The sequence below is a fragment of the Rhinolophus hipposideros genome (assembly GCF_964194185.1).
Source record: "Rhinolophus hipposideros genome assembly, chromosome: 16".
Lineage (NCBI taxonomy): Eukaryota > Metazoa > Chordata > Mammalia > Chiroptera > Rhinolophidae > Rhinolophus > Rhinolophus hipposideros.
Genome location: NC_138062.1, coordinates 853847 through 875975, shown reverse-complemented (window position 1 = coordinate 875975; position 22129 = coordinate 853847). Strand labels below are relative to the sequence as shown.

The 22129-nt window shown below is 45.8% G+C and overlaps 1 protein-coding gene across 14 annotated transcripts in view; it reads left to right on the top strand.

The window, feature by feature from the left end:
• The window catches only part of CAMK2D (calcium/calmodulin dependent protein kinase II delta), a gene marked incomplete at its 3' end in the record, with an annotated part of 206572 nt that overhangs the window by 97253 nt on the left and 87190 nt on the right, over positions 1-22129 (top strand). For all 14 annotated transcript variants that reach the window (XM_081077257.1, XM_081077256.1, XM_081077266.1 and 11 more), the window contains exon 4: positions 13317-13371. In XM_081077257.1, coding sequence (XP_080933383.1) covers positions 13317-13371 — 55 coding nt within the window. The remainder of the gene's footprint in view (positions 1-13316; positions 13372-22129) is intronic.

The window sequence follows — 22129 nt, the reverse complement described above, 5'->3', positions numbered from 1 at the left end:
TGATGCAGAAATACATTTTATTTTTCCAAGACCTTTTATTGCCCTTAAAAATGGGACAAAAAAGTAAAAATTGGAATTCCTCTTGACTAGGAAGAAAGTATTGCCTTCATTTTTCATTGTATGAGAAAATACCTTTCTTTTCTCCTCTTTATTCACGTCCATCATCTTTAGACAGTAGTTTTTGCCAGGGAGCCCAAATCTGTCATGGAGTGATGGGCAGTGTGAAGGCCCAGGGCTTTGTAGCAGGAGACGCACGTCCTGTGTGAGGACGAGAGAAGGTGACAGCTACCACAGTCTCTTCCAACATCACTGACCCAGAGCGGGAACCCAGAACAGCTCAGCTAGACTTCTGATTTACAGGATAACTTGCACATTCATGGCAATCATAGTTCATCGTAATGTTAAGATGGCTTTTTAAAAATAAGAGGCAGTATCTCTTACTCCTTTTTCTTCTTTATTTTCTTTCCGGATGGAGCACTATTCGCTGGTGCAGGACACAGTGTCATTGTGTGGAGCCAGTCTTGTACCGGTGCTTATGATTAGACAAGCGTCAATATGTAGGGAGGTTGCAGCTGGAAAACTTAAGCTTGGAGTCGAGGGATGGGAGGGTAATCCGGCGTTCAGAAAGGGTTACTTTATAACTGGTAAACCACAGCGTTTAATTTCCTCACCCACCATGAAATGTCTGTATGTCGCTACCTCGATGGTGTTGAAGAGCGACAAGCCTGACGTGAAAGCTGACGGAGGAGGTGGTCAGCCCTCCCGGCTGGATGGTCACCTCACCTGCGTGCTCACGGCCGGCTGCGTGTCACCTCATCAGGCCTGGGGCTTCCAAGGTCGGTCCCGACGTTCACACATGCAACACCCTTCTCGGCTGAGGCCCAGCACGGTGACCAGGGCTTCTCCTGTAGTTGTCACACTCACCATCTGTTTCGTGCCATGTTTTTGTGCCTTTTCTGGGAGTTTGCTGTTTAAAGTGGCCCAGAGCACAGAGCCAATGGGCTGTGGAGTGGCTCTGAGCTCAGACAGGCTGTGATGTGCCTTATGGGGAAAATACACGTGGTAGCTAAGCTTCAGGCATGAGTCACAGTGGGTCCTGGCGGCGGTGGGTTTAGTGTTAATGAGTCAACAGTGTATATTAAACGAGCCATCTTTAAACAGCAACACAGAGAAAACAAGGCTATGTGTTGATACGTTGACAAAAGTGTGGCTGGCGGCTCAGGAGAGGTCCCCCTGTGTCTCCCCGAGCTCGATGGCTCAGTGTCTGCTAATCCATGTCCTGGTGACTTTGTGGGACCTGCTATCACGAATAAGGACAATCGGCTGTCTTAAGTAGTCTGAAACTCATTACTGGGACAGAAAACAATGGCTTGATCTGAAAGAGTCAGATTTACTTCCACTTTTAAAGGAACACACATCTACATGGAACTAATAGCGTTATTATTCAAAGGGTGTTTTTCTTTACTTCCTTTGGCTTCAAAGAGAGCATCAGATGGCAGCCGGTGATTAAAGAGAAATACAGGCAAGTTTGCAGGGAATCATTTGCTGCCTGATTCATGGGTACAACTAAAGCCTATTTTTAAAAACCATTTTTTATAGATTCCCATGGAAAAGCTGAACTCTTCATTTGCATAATCAATGTTACGAGAAATGTTGCTTCAAGTGCTACACTGGCGACTGTGGCCGGGGCACACTGAGGAGCAGGCCCGGGGCTGTCGTGGCCGAGCCGAGTGTCCCCCAGGGACCCGGTCCACATCCTGTCCTCCTGTGGGAGCTGCCTCGTGACAGCCACAACCGCGAAAGGGTTGATTTCACACCATCTTTATTGTGCGAGTAAATGTATCAGATTCATGCAGTACAGAATTTAAAACAAGCCTTCGCTAATGACAGTTCCTTTTCCTGTAACAGGTATAGTCATTTGATTTCATGTAATAACACACGATATCGTTCAGTGCCTGCATGCAGCGTGCACTGTTTTGAGCTCCTGACGTATTTCTTTTACTTGTCACAACAAGCCAATGGAGGGATTCTCTTTGTTCCCCCTTTTACAACCGAGAAACTGAGGCACAGAGCAGTTACGTGTCTAAGGTCACATAGTTCATAAGTGACAGAACCAAGAGTAGCACAGGTGTCCGACCACCCAGGAGCTCTTGTCGTCACACAGCTGGGTGCAGGGGCCACCAGGGGCATAGTCACCCAGGTCCCTCGCCTTAGACAGCCGTCGTCTCATGTGTCTGGTACCCCAGTTACACAGCAAAACCCTCGAAACCTGCCCTCACACCCCTCACCGAATGCGTCAGTGCGTTCTGAGGGCTCTCCTTTCCAGACGTGCCGGACTGGCACCCATGCCACTCAGGGCCACTGCCGTCTTGAGTGTCAGGTTCCTCGTGCTCTCCGTGTCAGTGAGCGTCTGTTTCAGCACAGTAGTGACGGTGTCGTCCCTGAACCCCAGGACACAGCGCCGTGACTTCCCACCTGCCCAGTGTGACACAGCGCACACCCTTCACACTGGCTCTGACACGCGTCAGTGAGCCCCACCCCGCTGGCCCCGCAGGAGCTCCAGGGGGTTCTCAGCGCCGTGCTCTGCCTGCTCCTTCCTCTCCCCCTGGCGCTCACAGCGCCGTCCCTCCCTCACTGTCCTCTTGTCACTTGTCACTGCCGTATGCGTCTGCACTGTGTGACCCTGGCGTGTCCTCCCACGTCTGGACACGCACTGCGTGAGGCCAGCACGTTGCTTTATTCTGAGCATATGCAGTGCTTCGTGCGGGGTGGGCCCTCGGGAGTTCTTCCCTGGGAAATAATGAAATCAGCAGCACCAGCCCGTGGTTGCTGCATCGACCAGGCATGGCCGGCTCAGTGTCCTGTACCCGCTGCCACGTACTGGGCACGGCCGCCTGGGCACCACACGGGGCTGTCGTGTGACGGGGCTTCACATTAGGAGGCGCATGAGACCAGAAGGATGCGTGTCACACGTGAGTCAGCATAGACGGGGCCCCTGTCGTACGAGTGGGACTGCTGGGCAGCGAGCAAGGACTGCGCCGTCTGCACAGACCCCCTGTTGGGCCCCATGCCTGTCACGGTCATGGAAAGACCCCGTTTTGTTTTGTTTTGTATCGTGTTTCCCTTACACCTCGGCTCTGGCTGGAAATCTGATGGTTTCTGGTTTTCTTCACTTGATTTTTTTTTTTAATTTTAATTAGTTTCAGGTGTACAAGACAAGGTACTACTTAGACGTTCATCATTTATATCCCTCACACTGTGGAACCCCTTCTCCCCAACCCCCCATCCACTATCCCTCCGACCTCACACCGAGCCATCACATTATATACATAAAATTATAGTTGGCATTCATTAATGTTTAGCTTCTGGTGTACAATGCCATGATCAGGTATCCACAGTATCCCTGAGGTGGTCTCCCAAATAGGACGCATGTCCATCGGATACCCAACAAAATCTTTACAACATTATTGAATACGTTCCCCAAATTAATTTTCAGAAAACCCTGAGGCCATCTTGTGGTTACCAGCTGCTTCCTAATCCCTTCACCTTTCCTCTTATCCCCAACCCCCCCCCCCCCCCCGCCCATCTAACAACTCTCGGTTTTTTCTTTGTGTCCCCAAAACTGTTCCTGATTGGTTCATTCACATATTCTCTTCTTTAGATTCCACATACAAGTGAGATCATATGGTACTTGTCTTTCTCTTTCTGACTTATTTCACTTAACATAATGTTCTCTAGATTCATCCATGTTGTTGCAAATGATAAGATTTCTTTCTTCTTTGTGGCTGCGTAATACTCCATTGTATAAATGTACCACAGCTTCTTAATCCAGTCATCTACCGAAAGGGATCCTACTGAATGGGAAAAGATATTTGCCAATGATATATCTGATAAGGGGTTAATATCACAAATCTATAAAAAACTTACTCAACTCAACTCCAAAAAAACAAACAACCCAATTAAAAAATGGGCAGAGGACTTGAGGAGACATTTCTCTAAAAAGGACATACAGAAGGCAAGAAGACATATGAAGAAATGCTCAACCTCACTAACCATCAGAGAAATGCAAATAAAAACCACAATGAGATACCACCTCACTCCAGTCAAAATGGCTATTATCAATAAATCAACAAACAACAAATGCTGGCGCGGAAGTGGAGAAAAGGGAACGCTAGTGCACTGTTGGTGGGACTGCAGATTAGTGCAGCCACTATGGAAAACAGTATGGAGGTATCTCAGGAATCTGAAAATGGAACTACCCTATGATCCAGTAATTCCACTCCTAGGCATCTACCCGGAGAAATCCAAAACTCCAATTCAAAAATCTGTATGCACTCCTATGTTTATTGCAGCACTTTACACAATAGCCAAGATATGGAATCACCTGATTTTGAATCCAGAGAAATCTTAGGATGTATTATGTCCAAAAGTCAAGATTAACTAAGGTTCATATTTCGATTTCAATGGATCATTTTTCCTTAACCTTATCCCTCAATGTACCTGAAGTGAGGCTTCTAGGACCGTAGAAAATGAGGGAAAGAGAGTCCACAGGTTGTGAGCAGCTGGCCTGGAGCTTAGAAGGGAGACGGTTCCCATAGGACACCGGAGTGGGTGACATTCAGGAGAGGATGGGCCTCAGACGTCCCAGGGCACACTCCTCAGGGAATAGCCGGGGGCTCTGCTTGGCCAGAGTGTCCAGTGAAAATGCCGATGGTCAGTCACCTGCCTCTGACCGACGTGTCCTGTGCGAGGCTCACTAGGGGTGAGAGCGGGCAGCAGGGCGAGGGACAGAGCAGAGACACATGGCATGCCTCCTGGGGATGGGCGTCACGTGGCGGACGCTGCTCAGAGCCCAGGGAGGGGTCGTCAGGTAGCCGCTCACTGTCCTGAAGTAATGCAGGCGCTGGAACACAGGACGTGTGGACAGACACCGACCGTCACAGTGACACTGAGAAGCCAGGAGGGTGACAGCAATTCAGTGACAAACTCATATTCCCTAAATTTAGTCTTAAAAATAGATATGCTTATTTAAAACTGTCTCTCCTAAAACAGAAAAGTGTGAACATTTATCAGAGACTCTTCAGCGATCCGATGGAACATTGGGTTAATAGCTAGATGTTGACCGTTTTTTTTCCCTTTGATTATAAGGAACGTGATGGGGTAATATCGGCCCCCGTGCTGCAGGGCCACTGCTTCTCAGGCAGCCTGGCTCGCTCGCTCCGGGCGCGCCGGGGCTGGGAGGCTGGCCGTGGCCTCTCCCCCACGTGGCAGGGAGCCCAGGGCAGCTCTCCTGCCTCAGTGTCCCAGCCCCACCCTCCACCACCCTGTCTTCAAACACAGTTTCTCAGATCGCGACCTCTCGTCCCCACCTCGTTTGTTGCAGGGCGACTATTTCACCCCTCCCCCACGCTCAGCATCGCTCTTGGTTTCAGCCTGGTAGATTGTCCCGGCACACCAGCCCTTCACAACCCCTCTTCTCCCTTTCAGCCGTGTTTCTTCTACAACAGGTTCAGCAAGCTTTTTCTGGAAAGGGTCAGATAGTAAATATGTTCAGTTCCCCGGCCGTTGGGTCTTTGTTGCAACTAGTAAACACAGCATCCCGTTTGAGAACAGCCAAAGATAATACATGGCTGTGCTCTAGTGAGACTTTACAGGACAGGTGACAGGTTCAGTAGGGACCGTATATGGGGGAAAATGTCTGCAGGCAGAGGCCACAGCAGAGCAGGCTGAGGTAGGAACTGGCCTGGAGACCTCACAAAGCAGCAGAGGCCGGGGAAGGGGGGCGGCCAGGGAAAGGACATTGCCAGGAGACACCGGGATACGGGGGACCCAGTGGACCTCCCAGCCCCGAGTAGGATGTGGCTTTTGCTCAGAGGAGTTGGAGAGACATTGGAGGGTCCCGGCAGAGTGGCAATGATCAGGTTTGTTTTAACAGAATTGTTCTAGCTGCTGTGAGAAGGACCGTGAGGGGCAGGGTAGAGATAGTTTTTTTTGCAATATGTTTTGAAGGATTTGCTTTCAGATGGGATTTTGGGTTGAGAGAAAGGCATCGAGAATTACACTGAGATGTTTATTCCAAGAACATAGGGGAGAGCAGGTTTGGTTGAAGATCATGAGTTTTTTAGGCTTGTTTGGTTTGAGATGTCTGACATTCATTGTAACTTCCTGATTTCATGATAAATGGACAATTTTCTTTACCAAAAATATCATTGACCTGTGAGAGCGAACTGTTCTGTTGATCACATAACGAAAAATACATTACCCGACACTGAATGCGGCTGACTGATGGAACAATGTCTGTAGTCGTGTTGATTGATATCCTTTATTATTCCAACGGTATCTAATTCATGAATATGTTTCATAAATAACTTGGTATTTTCCTGGATTCTGAGCCTAAGATTACAGTATGTTGTCAAGTCCTTCACGTCCATGTATGTTATCCAGAGGAAATAAACTGATATTTTTAAGTGCTTCAGAATAAAAATAATTAAAAAATATTATGAATAATATAACATGAATAGTAGTTACAGTTTTATGTTACATTTCTGATCATTTAGTAGGATTTTAAACTCACTGTTGCTGCTGATAGCATGAATCAAGGTTAGAAAAATACTTTATGCAAGCAGTGAATTTTCAGAAAGGGGTTTGAAAGGTAAGGGAGTTTGGGCAGCTGCGTCTCCAGGGGAAATTCTATTGCAAGTGCTCAGGTCACGTGGCAGTGCGTCGCACCCACAGGATGAGCCAGTCAGTTATTCCAGCCTCTGTTCTCCAAGGACTTTTGTCGGGAAAGTCTCACAAAGCTATAATTCCCTTACATGTGAAATGCACTGCAATGTATCTGCTTCTATCAAATGCTGCCTTGATCTGCACTTTGGAAAGAAAAGACGCATGTCTGGTGTTTGGCATGACACAGTCTCCTGCCTGTGTTCTATCACAAATCACATGCCTCTGTTTAATCTGAAAGTGTAGCCACGTATGTAGTCCTTCGGGACATTCAAGGGTAACTGTGGAGCCAGTGGGCAGCCTGCAGTGCCATTTGCACCAGCAGGCGTCTGTTTGACCCGGTGGTGGGAGTGGACGGTGAGCCTGTAGTGAGCTCGTCAGCCAGTCAGTGGGGCTGTTCAGGTACTTTGAGCAGAGGAAGTGCCAGTGGCCTCTTTTTTGTCTGCTTCACCAGACACTCTTACAGCGGTCCATAGGTCACGGGTACATGCATTTTGTATACATTTAGCAGGAAAGGGGTGGTAGCCCAAAGCTCCGTGAGGTCCTTACAATCAAGGTACAATATAGAAGTACACCGTCTGGAGATTTCTGTAATAGGAAGCCACCTGCTGGCAGCAGCTTCTCGTCCTTTCTCAGTATTCCGAATGCTTCAGGATGTGTCTGAGTGTCACTGATCGGCTCTGTGTGAGTACTAGTAGATGGAAGAACAAAAAGACAAGGCAAGAAAGAAGAAAATGAAGAAAGTCAGAACCACTAATTAAAATACATAAAATAAATGATATTGATAGAGAATTGAAAGAGGAAAGATTTTTTTTTTCTTAGTAAAGGAAACTTGAAATGAGCACTGACTTTTCCAAGAAATATAATCACTTTTCCAAAATCAAACTATAATCAGTACAGTGGAATCATGCAATTAGAACATGCAAAAAGATGATCTAAATGTATTTTTCAAAGAAAACAAAGAATATTTCTGAATATTCCTAGGCTTAGTAATAAGTCTATAATTCAGTTTCCCCTCATATGTGTAACTTTATTAAAAGTGAACGGGAATGGGCATTAAATGAATTATCTGTTTATTTCATTCACCACCTCTGAAAGCCTATATTTAGGCATCTGTGACTCTTCTTTCAAGCAGAAGAGCTGACTGCCCTCTCCTGTTGTCCGTGGTGGCCTGTGATTGGTGTCGCTGGGAGTCCTGTACTTCCCAGTCATTGGTCTTTTATCCTCACTTTCTTCTATCTTAGATTGAAATTCTCCCAAGTAATAGATATTTTGACCAACCAGAAGCCACTGTGAATATTCTGAGATATTAGAAGGCATCATGGTTTCTCCCAGTCAGCCCTAAATCTGACCAACTGGATTCTAACCATATTGAGGCTAAGCTCAGCTTGACCTTGCAGAGCCAGGAAGTGGGGTGGGAATTGGGGTAAGGATGGAGACCGTGGTCAGCACGGTCCGTGCACTTTGACCTTCAGGACCTGTCGTGGGATCCAGTGACTTTTGTGTGTGTGTGCTTTTAGAATAGTTTTAAAATTAACATGGATAACATTCCCCAGTGAGTTTTCATGGAATAATTATGTGTGATCAAAAAGTACAGTGAATGTTTACATTTTTAAAAATGTATTACAGTAAAAGACACATTACCATTAATCCCTCTGAAAACACTCCCCCTCACTCCAAACACACGTATCCCATCGTTCTTGCCACTTTCTGAAGCAGTTCTGGAAGTCCTCTTTCGTGTCTTCAGTGCACTGTCATGGCTGCCTCAATGTCCTGAATCATTTTGACGTTGGGGAAGAGCCAGGAGTCGCACAGTGCCAGATCTAGTGAATAGGTGGATGAGGACACACCGTAATGTTTTTATTTGACAGAAGTTGCCAGACCAGAAGTGATGTGTGACGTGGAACATGGTCACGATGGAGGATGATTTACAGCACACTTTAAAATGCACCTTCTCTCAAACGTAGCTCACACCCGACTGCACCAAACCAGTTGAAACTTGTCACACACTGAGGTTCCACGTGTCACTTCCCATATTGAAGGTCCCTGTCTTTCCGTTGGATGGCACTTGGCAGCAGCATTCACTGTATTTTGTGATCACACCTTATACATTTACTTTTTTTCCAAGAGTTCTTTAATTTTAATTTTTTCTGAAGTGTGAGCAATGAATTGCTTTAAATATAATTTAATGTTACTTAATATTAGGTTTAAGAAGAAGATTTTCTTGTCATGACAGGAAAATACTATATTTGAAATTTTAACAAAACAGTGTTTTTGTTCTTGATATTAAATTTATTTTAATTTCTGGGTACTGAACAGTGGCCTATCTATCATTTATTAATGGGGCACATTGCTAAGTGTTTTGTCAAAATCTGCATCCATTATGCAACTTTAGGAATCTCTGTTCAAATATCTAAAATGAGAAGACTGCAATTTCTGTGTCTGACCAGTTTATTTGCTTGCCTTCTCCAGCTAAGCCAAATTCCAAGCTTTTTATGCCCAAATGTTAGACCTGTCATGTTTAAAGTAAAGAAAAAGAAAGTGTAAGCACTGTAAGACTTTGGGCTTTGACAAACAATAGCAGCTAAGGAACCATCTCTTTGTCTCTATCTGCCTGTTTTCTTCTCTATTTAAAATAAAGTGAAGAGTATACGTGGGTTCATATTTCAAAGAAACACACTGCACATAGTTTTGAAATATACAAATGTAAGTTAATACATATTACACAGGGGAGGTAAACATTGGTGTCGTTTAATTACCTGTATTATTTATGTTATGAGAAACAGAGATTAAGGAAAACAAAGCACGTATGCAGATTTGCTTTCAGCTTTTTGGAAACGTTCATTTGATTTTGAATTTGGTTTTCAGTGCTTCTGTGTTTTCCCTCTAGAAGTGACCAGCTTGGTCACAAAAGAGCCAGCAGTAATGGTTGACGACACTTTCTCCCTGCGGTGGTGCCATTCGGCTGTTCTGGTGGCTGAGACTAGTAAATACGATGTTTTTAAATTAATAGATGAACTCAGTGTAGGTGTCCCTCTTTGAGGAGGCCTAAGTTGGCTGGTGCGTGCCTCGCTCTGAAATAGAACTAACTGCCGATGGGAACTGAAACAGGATCTGACTTAGCAGCTGCCTTGTTTGCACCGCAGTATGTGATCGAATCCCACTGCCTGCACCTGCGGCAAAGCCCGTGCCCCGCCCGTGCCCAGGACTGCGACTCAGCTGCCAGGCCGATAACTCTTAGGTGATAACTCTTTCTTTCGAGCTAGAGAGAGGAGGAGGATTAGGCCTTGAGGCAACTAAACTCTGGAACTATTTTAGCCTCAGCGACACCTTCTTCCCCCTTATAAATCTCATACTTAATGTCTTAAATTTAACATTTTATTCTAGATAAAGACCTAGAAGGACCATTTCCTTCTAGGAAAGCTCATTTATTCATGGACTTGATTTTACCTTCTAGTAAACTTCAGAAAAGAGTGGCTGCCAAGCTGTGCTATAACCTGTTTTCTCAAATGCTTTTCTTATTTCGTCCTAAAAGCGTTTTGGGGACGACTGTAATTAGGGTAAGTGTGTGCACCTTGTGTGTGGCCGGTGGTAGTGACAGAGCGGTCACCCAGAACGAGCAGAACGTGGCGTGCGTCTCTGCAGCAGCTGCCACCAGCCTCGCAGGGCTGGCCATGCCGTCCGCCCGAGGCTAGTGTGTGGTGAACAGAACACCATGGGTTCCTTTGGTGTAAAAATGAATGGACAGTTATTTGCAGGGAATAGTTAATGTCAGCTTTTGTAAAAATAAGCAGTTTTCAACCCTTGACACACTTATCAAGAAGAGGATGGAAGGTGGAGACTCCTAACTGCCAGAAAGGGCGTGAAGAGAGCTGGATGAGCTGGATGACGTCTGTGGCTCTCGGGCACGGTTCCCAGGCTGTGTAGACATCTGTGCAGGCGTACCGCACCTCTGGGCTTAGCAGTTGAAGAGCTCACAGTGTTAACAGACGCTCACCATCCTCAGAGCTGTCGCAAACATGGCCGTCCCCGGGAACACTGCATCACCCAGTTGGGTTAATAAACAAAAAGTGTGACTATTTCAGTTAGTTCTGGTTTTCCAGTTCTTTAGTTTTAAAAAGGGTGGAAGGAAGTAGGGAGGCAGGAATAAGGGAAGTAAATGTGTACGTTTTATCCCAATAAAGATGATGCTAGTTTTCCCTGCTGTGTCAGGGGCATCATTCATTCCGAATTCATCTCACCAGGTCACATGGCTGGCTACAACTGTTGGGGATTATTTTGGGATTGTGAAATGCAAAAGCAGTGAACTTGGCCAAATGGTTCGGCTTTAATTGTTACCACGTGCTTGCTGGCAAAATGCTTTTGTGAAACTGGGTTTGACTAAAACAAAATCACATGCTCAGTCATCAGGCTTGCATCTGAGCACCTCTTGAGGTGTTCAAAAAGTAATTCACTCCCAAATGACGACTGTTTCCTTGTATACGTGAGTAGTGGTCATCATACTGAGAGATTTTATGTCAGAGAGAACTCGAAATTGGTTCCTTGTCTCCGTGGCACCTGGAGCACCCACCTCTGCTTAGCTCCACAACTCTGATCTGAGCCCCTGAGATCGCCCCGTCCGCTGCAAGCTTTGACCTTGAAATGGTGGCAGAAAGGAGTCATTTCCTCCTTCTCACACTGTGATCTGCACGTTTCCTTTTGACTTGGACAGCATAGAAATCCACCTTATTTTCACAGAATACCGTCGGAGTTCATTGAGTAGATGTGTCATTATTTATGCTCATTAGACACAGGATGTGCTCCTCCTAGTGAGGAGCCTGTCATGGCCCAGCTTTCTTTACTGTGTGGAATGACTGTGAACAGAGCCAAACTTGGGGTTTTCTTGGGAAGCCTAAGCTTAAATGAAGGCAGCAGGCACCTCTGATGTTGGAAGAATAATCTGCACATGACGGAAGTTACAGGACAATGTTTGTGCAGCCGTCATTTTACACACAGGTCACTGACATTTGGTGACAGATTCTGTCCCAAACATGGAAGAATGCCCCGCATCTGGTAGAGTAAATGCTCAGACACGGTTGTTGGAAAGACCATGCGCATACTGTATGCCAAGTCTCTGAAGGACGCACAGACTCAGGAAACATGGCCCCTGCTTGGTCGCGTTGGTGAGACAGAAATCCCAGGAACTGAGGAGGAACAGGTGTTAGAGTTGGTCATGGAGAGCAACCTGTGCTGCACTCTTGTAGGGCGACACTGGTGGGACAGGCTCAAGAGAGGGGACCGCAGTGTTTACCTGCCACGCACTCCAGAGACGCGGGGTCTGCGCCTGGCGTGCATGGCCTCCCTCCCAGTCACCTGAGTTCTGAGCCCTCCAAGCTGATGCAGAAAATCCACGACCTGCAAATGACCTTCTATGATTGTGGGTGAAGCCAAAGGCTCTCTTCTCTGCCTTGGACAAATTTTGGAGGTGGATTCAGAACAGATTTTAATGGCCAAGGACGACATCCAAGGAGGATAGACCTGGAGTTAAAGACTGGACATCATAAAGCCTGTGAGCTTGGGGGTTCACGGCTTCTACCAACCCCCTCTGTGGACGGTGGTGGTTTGTGTGACAATGTAAATGTTTGTGGTGGCCATCAAGCATGCTGAGGACAGGTCGTAGCACTCATCATTGTTCTTTGGTGGTGACTTTTCAAAAGCTTTCTATCCTGTGAGTGGCTGCTTTTCCCGCCCTCTGTAGCCCTGTGGAGGCCTCGGCACCCCAGGTGGTTTGGAGAATAAGAAGGAATTTACCTTCTGCGGGGGTGAGTGGGGAGGCGGGGACACAAAACAAGTGTGAACGTTCTACATGTGGGGTTTACTTTAGAGTTTAGGGTACACAGTGAGTGTTTTCAATTCAGAAAATACAGTTTTTCGCTTGCTTTCAGTGAAAGCCCAGCTCATGGGAAAATTTAAAGTATGAGTTTGAGGAACTAGCAGATTATTTTATTGAAAGTTCTAGCTGTGTGTCATGGGCTTATGACTTGGTAAATGGACTGTGGTGACTTCAGTTTAGAAGCGGCATGATGAAGGCTGTTTGACAGTTGGCTGTGTAGAACTTTCCTGTGAAATAAGGGAGAGCAGAGGCAAAGAGATGTTTGCTAGACTCTCAGAGTGACCACTCTCGCCGCCGATTGTAGCGATGCTGGCACGCGTGGCGTCCCCCATATGAGGATGGGAACAGATGCGCGAGGAAGAGCCTCTAAGCAGGACAGTTGTTAGAACCTGGAGACTTGGGCTACGTGGATCTATAACATTTACGTATACTCACCCAGCATCACAGGGATTGTTTCAGTTTGTCTCATTTAACCCTCTCAGCCATTTTATAACATGTAAGCTTCCAACTTACAAGATGGTTGACCTGAGTATGACCCACAGTTCACACTCGTCAGAACCAGAATAAAACCTCGGGCCTGTGTGTGAGGACACTGGCTGCAGAGGCTGAGCGAGAGTTGTTAGCAGGTCGTTGGGAGACGAATGCCTTCCGCACGCCCGGCTCAGTGCTGCTCGTTGGCTTATGTCTAACACAAACTTTCTTCTCTTTTTCCTTTTTTTAGTGCGACTTCATGACAGCATATCGGAAGAGGGCTTCCATTACTTGGTGTTCGATCTGTGAGTACAGCACACTTGTGTTCACTTCTTTTTTGCTTTCTCTTTGAAGACCACTTTGGGTTACACATGCTTTCTTCCAATCTATAGTCCAAATTAGTGACCCTATAATTTTGTAAAATGCTCTTCAAATAACATTCAACTCTTAATTCTTCTGAGAAGAGGTGACAGCTCCACAGTGTCTGTTGAAACCCTAAGTTAATCTTCATGCTTGAGATAGTACAGAGTCTGTTTCCTTCGGGATTCTTGGTTGTGATGTCGTTAGCAGTGCTGGGTTTACCTTTGGGAATAACAGCGGCTGACCGCTGACTTTGCACTGAGTGTTTTAAGAGTATGTGTAACTTGTTACCTTGTATGAGAAGGCGCCGAGGAAGGAGCCTCAAAGCTGCTTAATTGAGGGGCTCAGACACCCTCAGACTCCCACCTCCCGACCCGCCCATTGGCTTGTCCCAAGACTGGCTTGGTTCAGCTTACTACTCGTGGTAATGCCCTGTGGAGGACGTCGTCTCATGTTCTCTCAAGAATAAAAACCTTACCCAGAAAATTGGGAGTATTTCTTTCCATTGGCAGGATTGGGTCACGTGCCCACCTCTGAGCAGTCACTGGCAAGAGAAGTGGGGTCACCAAGATTGACTTGGACTGGCCAGGATTTGTACACTGAGGTTCTCTGTCAACAAGAATGAAGGGACAGTAATGACTCTTGGGGCACAGTTCCCAGCCTCTGCTCTGGCCAGATCCAGTGGGACAGGCCACACACATGGGGGGAGGCGTTGATAAGAACCCCGTTTCTGAAAATCAGTTTGATGTTTTATATCAGAAATGTTCGTATCATTTGACACATTCCACTTCTAGGAACAAAGTCTGTGGACAGTATTCTCTAATTTCAGGTAACGCTCTGTGCTGACAGATGCCCATTGTATCATCCTTCATAATGGCGTGGCGGGGGGGGGGGGACAAAACCTAAGGACCCCATAATAGAGAAACGGTTATAATTACAGTGGATTCGTACACTGGACTGCTCGCCAGCATTGTAATGTGATGTTGGGACGCAGATAAGAAATTATTTCATGGAACTGAGCCTGAAGGTGCTAAGTTTGGTTGGTTCAGCCCTTCAGTAATGTTAAGGAATCAAGTTCTTTCTGTCTGTTCTTTGTCCTACGTGAGCTTGTCCTCATGCTCTGACTGCCTGATTTCCAGGTGTCACACTGCCTTCCAAAGTCAGAAAGCAGGAGAATATTAATTCCATTGCATATGATTTTATCCACAGGGAAAATCTTTCTCATCTGTCCCTCAGAAGTAGTGTTAATTCTTGTGCAGAACCGTGTCCCACACTCATGTGTGAGGCAGGTGTTGGGGAAGGGAGTAGAGTTACCCTTGGCTTTGACCGGTCTTGAAGCCTCTCTGTGGGTCTGGGGAGGGAACCGGCCACCCGCCCCCCCCCCCCAGTCATCACGTCAGTGCTTTGTTTCCAGGACGGAGGTGTCCTGCCTGCTGGCTGGGCAGCCAAACGCGTCTGCCCTGTGGGTGCGCGGCCTGCGTGCTGGCAGTGGGACCCTGAGGCTTGGACTATGCGCAGCCCCTGCCCGGCCCTCCTGTGGCTGCGGCACTCATCCTACCTACTCAGTTCTCTCTCACAGCTCACGTTCGCCTTTCTGTGGTTCTGTCATCCATTGTGTAAGAAGTCCCTTTAGCCGTTCTTTTAGGGTCCATATGCTAGCAGCCAATTGTTCGCGTTCCTTTTTCTGAGAATGTCATGATTCTCCCCTTCACTCCTGAAGGATGTTTTTGCCAGATGAAGAACTCTGGTTGACAGTTATTTTCTTTCACTGTTGCGGCAATTCCTGCTGGATTCTTTGCTTTTTGATGGGAAATCTTTTGTCATTTTAATTGTTTTTTCCCCTGAAGGTAAGGTGTTATTTCTCTCTGGCTGTTTTAAAGTTTTCCCCTTTGTCTACATGTGAGTAGCTTTCAGAAGTTTGACTATGATGCATCTTGGCTGGGATTTCTTAGTGTATATCTTTTTTGGTGTTTACTTAACCTCTTGAATATGCAGGTTTGTGTCTTCTGCCAGACAGAATTTTTAGGCATTGTTTCTTCTAATAGTTTTCCAGCCTCACCGTCTTTTTCCTCTGCTTCTGGAACTGATGACAGGAACATCAGATCCTTTGTTTTACTCCCACAGACCCCCCCAGGGTCCGTTCATTTTATTTCATGTCTGTTGTTCAGATTGGGTAACTTATATTGTTCTCTTTTCAAGTTTGCTGATCCTCCCCTCAGGTTTTTCTGTTCTGCTATTAAGCAAATCCTTTGAGCTTCTCATTTCAGTTACTGTATCCACTGGAGCTTTTTACTGTAGCTGAAAAGATGTCCTTGTAGATTAATTCCCACTGCATCATCATTTTGGTTTGGGGTCTGCTCATTGTTTTTTTCTTCTTCTCATTGAGATTTCCCTAGTTCTTGACGTGGTGAGTGATTTTGTATGATGTCCTGGACACCTGGGGTGTCATTTAATGAGACTCAGGGGTAAGGAGGTGCCATCTTACTCCTGGAAGGTGGGGAACGGGAGCCCCGGGTTCGTGCTCCGCCTCCCTGGGTGCCTGGGCCGTCCCTCCTGCTGCTAGGAGCACAGACTTGGTTTTCTGTATGTAGTGAGAGGAACGCATCCAGCCTATTTCTCAGACCTGTTGCTATTTCTCGGTGGATTAATTTGTCAGATTTCCTTTCTAAGTAAGTCAGGCTTCAGTGTTGTAAACTGGGGCCTTCGTGACTCAGAACCGAGTTCTGACCATGGCTCCATTGGAGATGAAAGCTGCTCCTCTGCCTCCTACGTCCAGTACATGAGCCTGGGAACGAAACAAACGCAAGACAGGTTAATAGGAGAAAAGGCACCCAATTTTTGTTACTATTTATGTGCACGGAATTCATAGAAAAGAAGTGGAACTGAAAGGAGCAGGGAAGCTGGCAGGTCCGGTACTCGCCTTCAATGATGAGAACCACTCTCCTCGCCCTGGTGCATGGAGGGGGCACCTTCCTCAAAGGGAAATGTGCGGCCAGCTCTTAGGCAGATAAGCGGAGGCAAGATCTCTTCCTGTGCTTGTTGATTCTCAGGTGCCTTTCGCTCAAAGCAGTCCTGATGCCAACATGACGTTTTCTGAGGCAGCATATTCTGGGGCGCACTCTAGGATGATGTATTCTGATAACTTCGGCTCCATGAATCACTTCAATGTCAGGTTAAAAGCAAAAAGAAGGCACCCTTCTTACCAGGCCAGGCCTTTCCATAGCCACCAAGTTACTTATGTCCACATTTTAATTTTAAAAATTTCTCTATTCCTTACTAAATGGAGAGAATGATAAGAATCACATAGGTTTTTATTTATGTACACCTGGTACACAATCTTATATTGGTTATGTTAGTTTCAGGTGTACAATACAGTGATTGGACATCTTTATGCCATCCAGTGTGATCACCCCACTAATTCTAGTAATCATCTGTCATTGTGTAAACTTATCAGAATATTATTGACTATATTCCCCTTCACCTTTCACCTATCCCCTCACCCTTTCCCTTCTGGTAACCATCAGTATGTTCTCTATCTCTGAGTCTGTTTCTGTTTTGTTTGTTTACTCTGTTCTTTAGATTCCACACATAAGTGAGATCATATGGTTTGTCTTTCTCAGTCTGACTTATTTCACTCAGCACAATACCCTCTGGGTCCACCCATGTTGTCGCAAACGGTAAGATTTCCTTCATTTTTATGGCAGAGTAATATTCCATTGTATAAATGTACCACAATTTCTTTGTCTAATCATCTATTGATGGGCATTTTGGTTCTTTCCATGTCTTGGCTATTATAAATAATGCTGCAGTGAACATAGGGGTGCATATATCTTTTCAAATTAGTGGGGTTTTTTTGGATTTCTTCAGATAAATACCAGAAGTGGAATTGTCGGATCATATGGTAGTTGTATTTTTGATTTTTGGAGGAACTTCCATACTGTTTTCCATAGAGGCTGCACCAATCTGCAATCCCACCAACAGTGCACGAGCGTTCCCTTTTCTCCACATCCGCGCCAGCACTTGTTGTTTGTTGATTTATTGATGATAGCCATTCTGACTGGGGTGAGGTGGTATCTCATTGTGGTTTTTATTTGCATTTCTCTAATGATTAGTGACATTGAGCATCTTTTCATGTCTGTTGGCCATCTGTATGCCTTCTTTAGAGAAATGTCTCGTCATGTCCTCTGCCCATTTTTTGATCAGATTTTTTTTTTTGAGTTGTGTGAGTTCCTTATATGTTTTGGATATTAACCCCTTAGCAGATACATAATTTCCATATATCTTCTCCCATTCAGTAGGTTGTTTTTTGGTGAAGGTTTCCTTCACTGTGCAGAAGCTTTTTAGTTTGATGTAGTCCCATTTGTGTATTTGTTCTTTTGTTTCCCATGCTCAGAGGGGTGTCTCCAAAAAGATGTTATTCAGACAGATGTCAGTTGACTACCAGTGTTTTCTTCTAGGACTTTTATGGTTTCAGGCGTTACATTTAAGTCTTGAACTCATTTTGACTTTATTTTTGTACATGGTATAAGAGAGTGGCCCAGAATCACAGGTTTAGATAAAGTGTATTTTTCCATGCACCTTCTTTTATCCAACATGTAATAATTATCTAATTGTGGTAGTATTCTATGAAGAGGCAAAGTGAGTCGCTTCATAAAAATGCACACTTTAAACATAGTTAACAAAAGTGTGGTCTTAAAGTTATCAATGAACTGCTCATCTGGGAAAATTGGACCTCACGTAGCCAATTGGTTCCAAGATAAAATGACTGGGATTCCTAAGGGAGGAGCGTTCCGTGTGTCACGTCCTTCGGTAATGGTTTGGCTCGTGCTCACTTCCTGTGGAATGTTGGCTATGCAGATCTGATGGCAAGTTCTATTTTCAGAGGTGCATTGAGTCTCCTAATGGCACCCTTTTCCCTTTCTAAAAAGCAAAACCCAAGAGGCTCTGAGTGCCCTGAAAAAATCATTTCTTCTTGCCCTTTTGAACTTACCTTTCTTATTCAGGCGTCCGTCCACTGTCCCCGAGAACAAAGTGTGATGGTAACTTTTGCAGGTAGACTCAGGAATCCCAGGAAAGGCCTGCAGGGAAGCAGAGCCCTTCCTCCCCGCACAAGCGAGCTCCCGAGTTGTAGACGCAGCCCTCCTCGGGGTTGGGTGTGGCAGGGCGCTCGGCACCCTTGGCAGCTCCGGGAGGCAGGACGGGGCAGTGCAGCTGGGGTAGGGGGGCTCCCAGGGCAGCGGCCTCCAGGCACAGCCCTGGCCTCGAGTCCACAGGCGGTCCTGCCTGCTGCAGGACTGGTGGGAAATGTGGCCTGACGAGAGTGGTCGTCTGCATGTGGCGTGTGTGATACAGAGGCTGTATCGTGTGCATGGCAGTGGAAACGCCACAGCTCTGAGTGTGTAAGAGCCGTGCTTGGGATGCTTTTGCCATCTCAGTACGGCGCTGAAGTGTCCGGTTGGGGTGAGGGGTTCCAGAAGGACTGCTGACCGGAAAGGACAGACCTAGTGTTGGCCTCAGAGCTGCCCAGGGCTGAACCCTTAACGCTCTGTCTCTAAGCCTCATTCTTCTCATGCACAGGGAGGCTGGGGGCCCCGGGGCAAGTTTGTGGGGTGTCTCCAGTCCTTCCTGTTCTGAAAGGCCAGGACGCTATGCTCATCAATTAGGGATTTCTGTAGAACAGTACTCCTGGTGTCATTTTTAAATTTCAGATAATTTCTCACAATTCTATAGTATTAGAGAAAAATGCAATTGTTACATCTTCAAAATGAACATTTTTTTCTCCTAGCAAAACCACATCTTGGTACATGCAGTACTTCTTATTTTCTCTGTTTTAAAGTACGTGTTTTTCCCCAGGTAATAAATTCTATTCGTCACATGCCTACTAATGAAAGGCGTTGATGCCTCATGTTTAAGGGAGAAAGCACTGTTTCTAAACATATTAAAATAAATGTCCCAGTTGGATAAATTAAAAAGGAGTCCTCTGGGAGAACCTGATGGCTGCCTCCCTGCCTGTTTTATCATATTCATACCGGCTAGAAAGCTTGGTCAAGTGGCATGTTTTGTAGTCATTATTAGGAAACCATGTGTATTTTTAACTTTTGCAAATTTTGAAATGATATAATATTAAATATGCTTTTTCAGATTACACCCCTTGGACTGGGGAACTGATAGTTTCATTGCTAATGTCAGGACTAAAGGATGAGTCAGACCCCATCCCTTCCTCACAGATTTTACAATTCAGAAAGGGGATTAGACCTGCGTCAGGAAGTCTGTGGTGTAGACTGAATGCGGCCAACGCTGTAAAGGGTACACAGGCCTTTGGGAAGACAGGTGTCTGGGAACACGGGAAGAGCTGGGTTGAGGCAGACAGTTACATCTTCGGGAGTTTCCTTCATGCAGCAAACACGCACTCAGCACAGGCCATGGGTGAGGGACAGAAGGCAGGTGAGCAACAGTGCTTGCCTCCCAAAGAACTGAAAGCGATGTCATATATTCTCTCATCACTAGAGTATGTGGTTGCATAACCACCAAGTCAGCAGAGATGGTGTGACAAGTGTGACATGTCTGTGAAGGCGTCTGACATGTGCCCTAGCCGCTGGCTCATCCTTCCGGCTATTTGGTCCTTCTCTGTGCCGAGAACACTCCTGCATGTCAGAAGGTTGTATGTTGCACCCAATTCCGATGATTAGTACATCTTGGGGGTGGAGGGCCAGTCTGATTTTTCTGAAGACCTCGTGCCACAGCACATTGTATCCCTCTTAAAACCTACCTAGTGTAACCTTGGCTGCTTTCAAATCTGGCGTTTATGAAGAAAGTTTCTATAAATATCTGTGCACAGGATTTGTGTGGACATAAATTTTCAGCCTGTTTGGATAAATACCAAGGAGTGTGATTGCTGGGTCGTCTGGTGAGAGGACATTGAGTTTTGTAAGAAACCTCCAAAGTGCCGTCCACTTCGGCTGCACTGTGCTGCGTGCCTACCAGCGGTGACTGAGTTTGGTGGCTCCACGCCCTCGCCAGCATCTGGTGCTGTCACTGCTTTGGACTTTGACCAGCCTCTCAGATGTGTGGTGGCACCTGGCTGTTTAACTTGCAGCTCCTGGTGACCTGGTGTGGGCTGTCTCCTCCTTTGGTTGTTTTGCCATCTTTGTGTCTTCTTTGGTGAGGTGTCAGGTGAGGTTTTTTGCACACTTTTTAACCAGATTGTTTATTTTTTGTTGTTGAGTTTTAAGAATTCTTTGTATAATTTGGGCAACAGTCTTTTATCAGACCTGTCTTTGCAGATATTTTTTCCGATTCTGTGTCTTGCCTCCTAATTTTCTTGACATGGCCTTTTGCAGAGCAGAAGTTTTTAATGAAACACAGCTTACCAGGTATTTCTTTCATGGATTGTGCCTTTGGTGTTGGACCTGAAAGGTCATTGCCATCCCCAAGGTCATGTAGATGTTCTCCTGTGTTATCTTCTAGGAGGTTTTTAGTTGTGCTTTTCATGTTAGGTCTGTGGTCCGTTTTGAGTTAATTTCTGTGGAGAGTGTCAGGTCTGTGTCTGGATCATGTGTTGCATACCATGTCCCGTTGTCCCAGCGCCATTTGTGGGGAAGACCATCTCTGCTCCGAGTGGGTGCCTTTGCTCCTTTGTCAGAGATCAGCTCCTGTGTGTGTGGGTCTGTGTCTGGGCTCTGGCTTCTGCTCCGTTGGTCTGAATGTTCTTTCATCGATACTGTAGCCTTTTAGTGAGTCTTGGAGGTCGTCAGCCTCAGTCCTCTGACTTCGTCTCCTCCTTCATTTCTGTGTTGGCTGCTCTGCACCTTTGCCTCTCCGTAGTAACTGCAGGGTCAGTTTGTCCATCCACAAAAGGGATGGGTTGAGATTGTGCAGAATCCACAGATCAAGTTGGGAGGAAGTGGCATCTTGACGATATTGAGTCTTCCTGCTCATGGACGTGGGGCATCTCTCCATTTACCTAATTCCTTGAGATCTTTCATCGGTTTTGTTTTATATATATGTACATATATGTATGTACACACATATACATACATATATGTATACGTATACTTACACATTTCGTTAAACTTCTACCTAAGGATTTCGTTTTTGAGGAGTTTAAAGTGTTTTTTTATTTCAATTTCACTTGGTCATTTCTAGTATCTAGGAAATAAATAGACTTTTCTGTGTTAACCTTGGATCCTGCAATTTGCTATAATTGCTTCGTTCCAGGAGTTTTATTGTTGATTATTTAGGATTTTCTACATAGTCATAATGTCACCCATAAACAAGGACCATTTGATTTCCTTCTTCCCAATGTGTATGGTTTCATTTCCTTTTCTTGTCTGCTTGCATCAACAAGGACTCCCAGCACAGTGCAAAAAGCAGTGGTGAGCCGTGAAGTCCTGCCGTGTCCCTGGGAGGCTTCAAGTTTCTCACCATTCAGCGAGTTGTCAGCTGTGGTACTTTGTAGATGCTCTTTGTCAAGGTGAGGAAGCCAGTCCTGTTCCTAGTATGCTGGGAGTTGTTATCATGAGTGGCTGTTGGATTTTGCCAAATGTTTTTTCTGCACCAACTGATATGATTGTGTGATTTTTCTATTTTTGCTTGTTGTGTGACAACAACATTCATTGATAGTCACGTGTTGAACCAGCCTTGTTACCTAAAATAAATCCCTTTTGTTCAGAGTGTATAATTGTTTTTATACATTGTTTGACT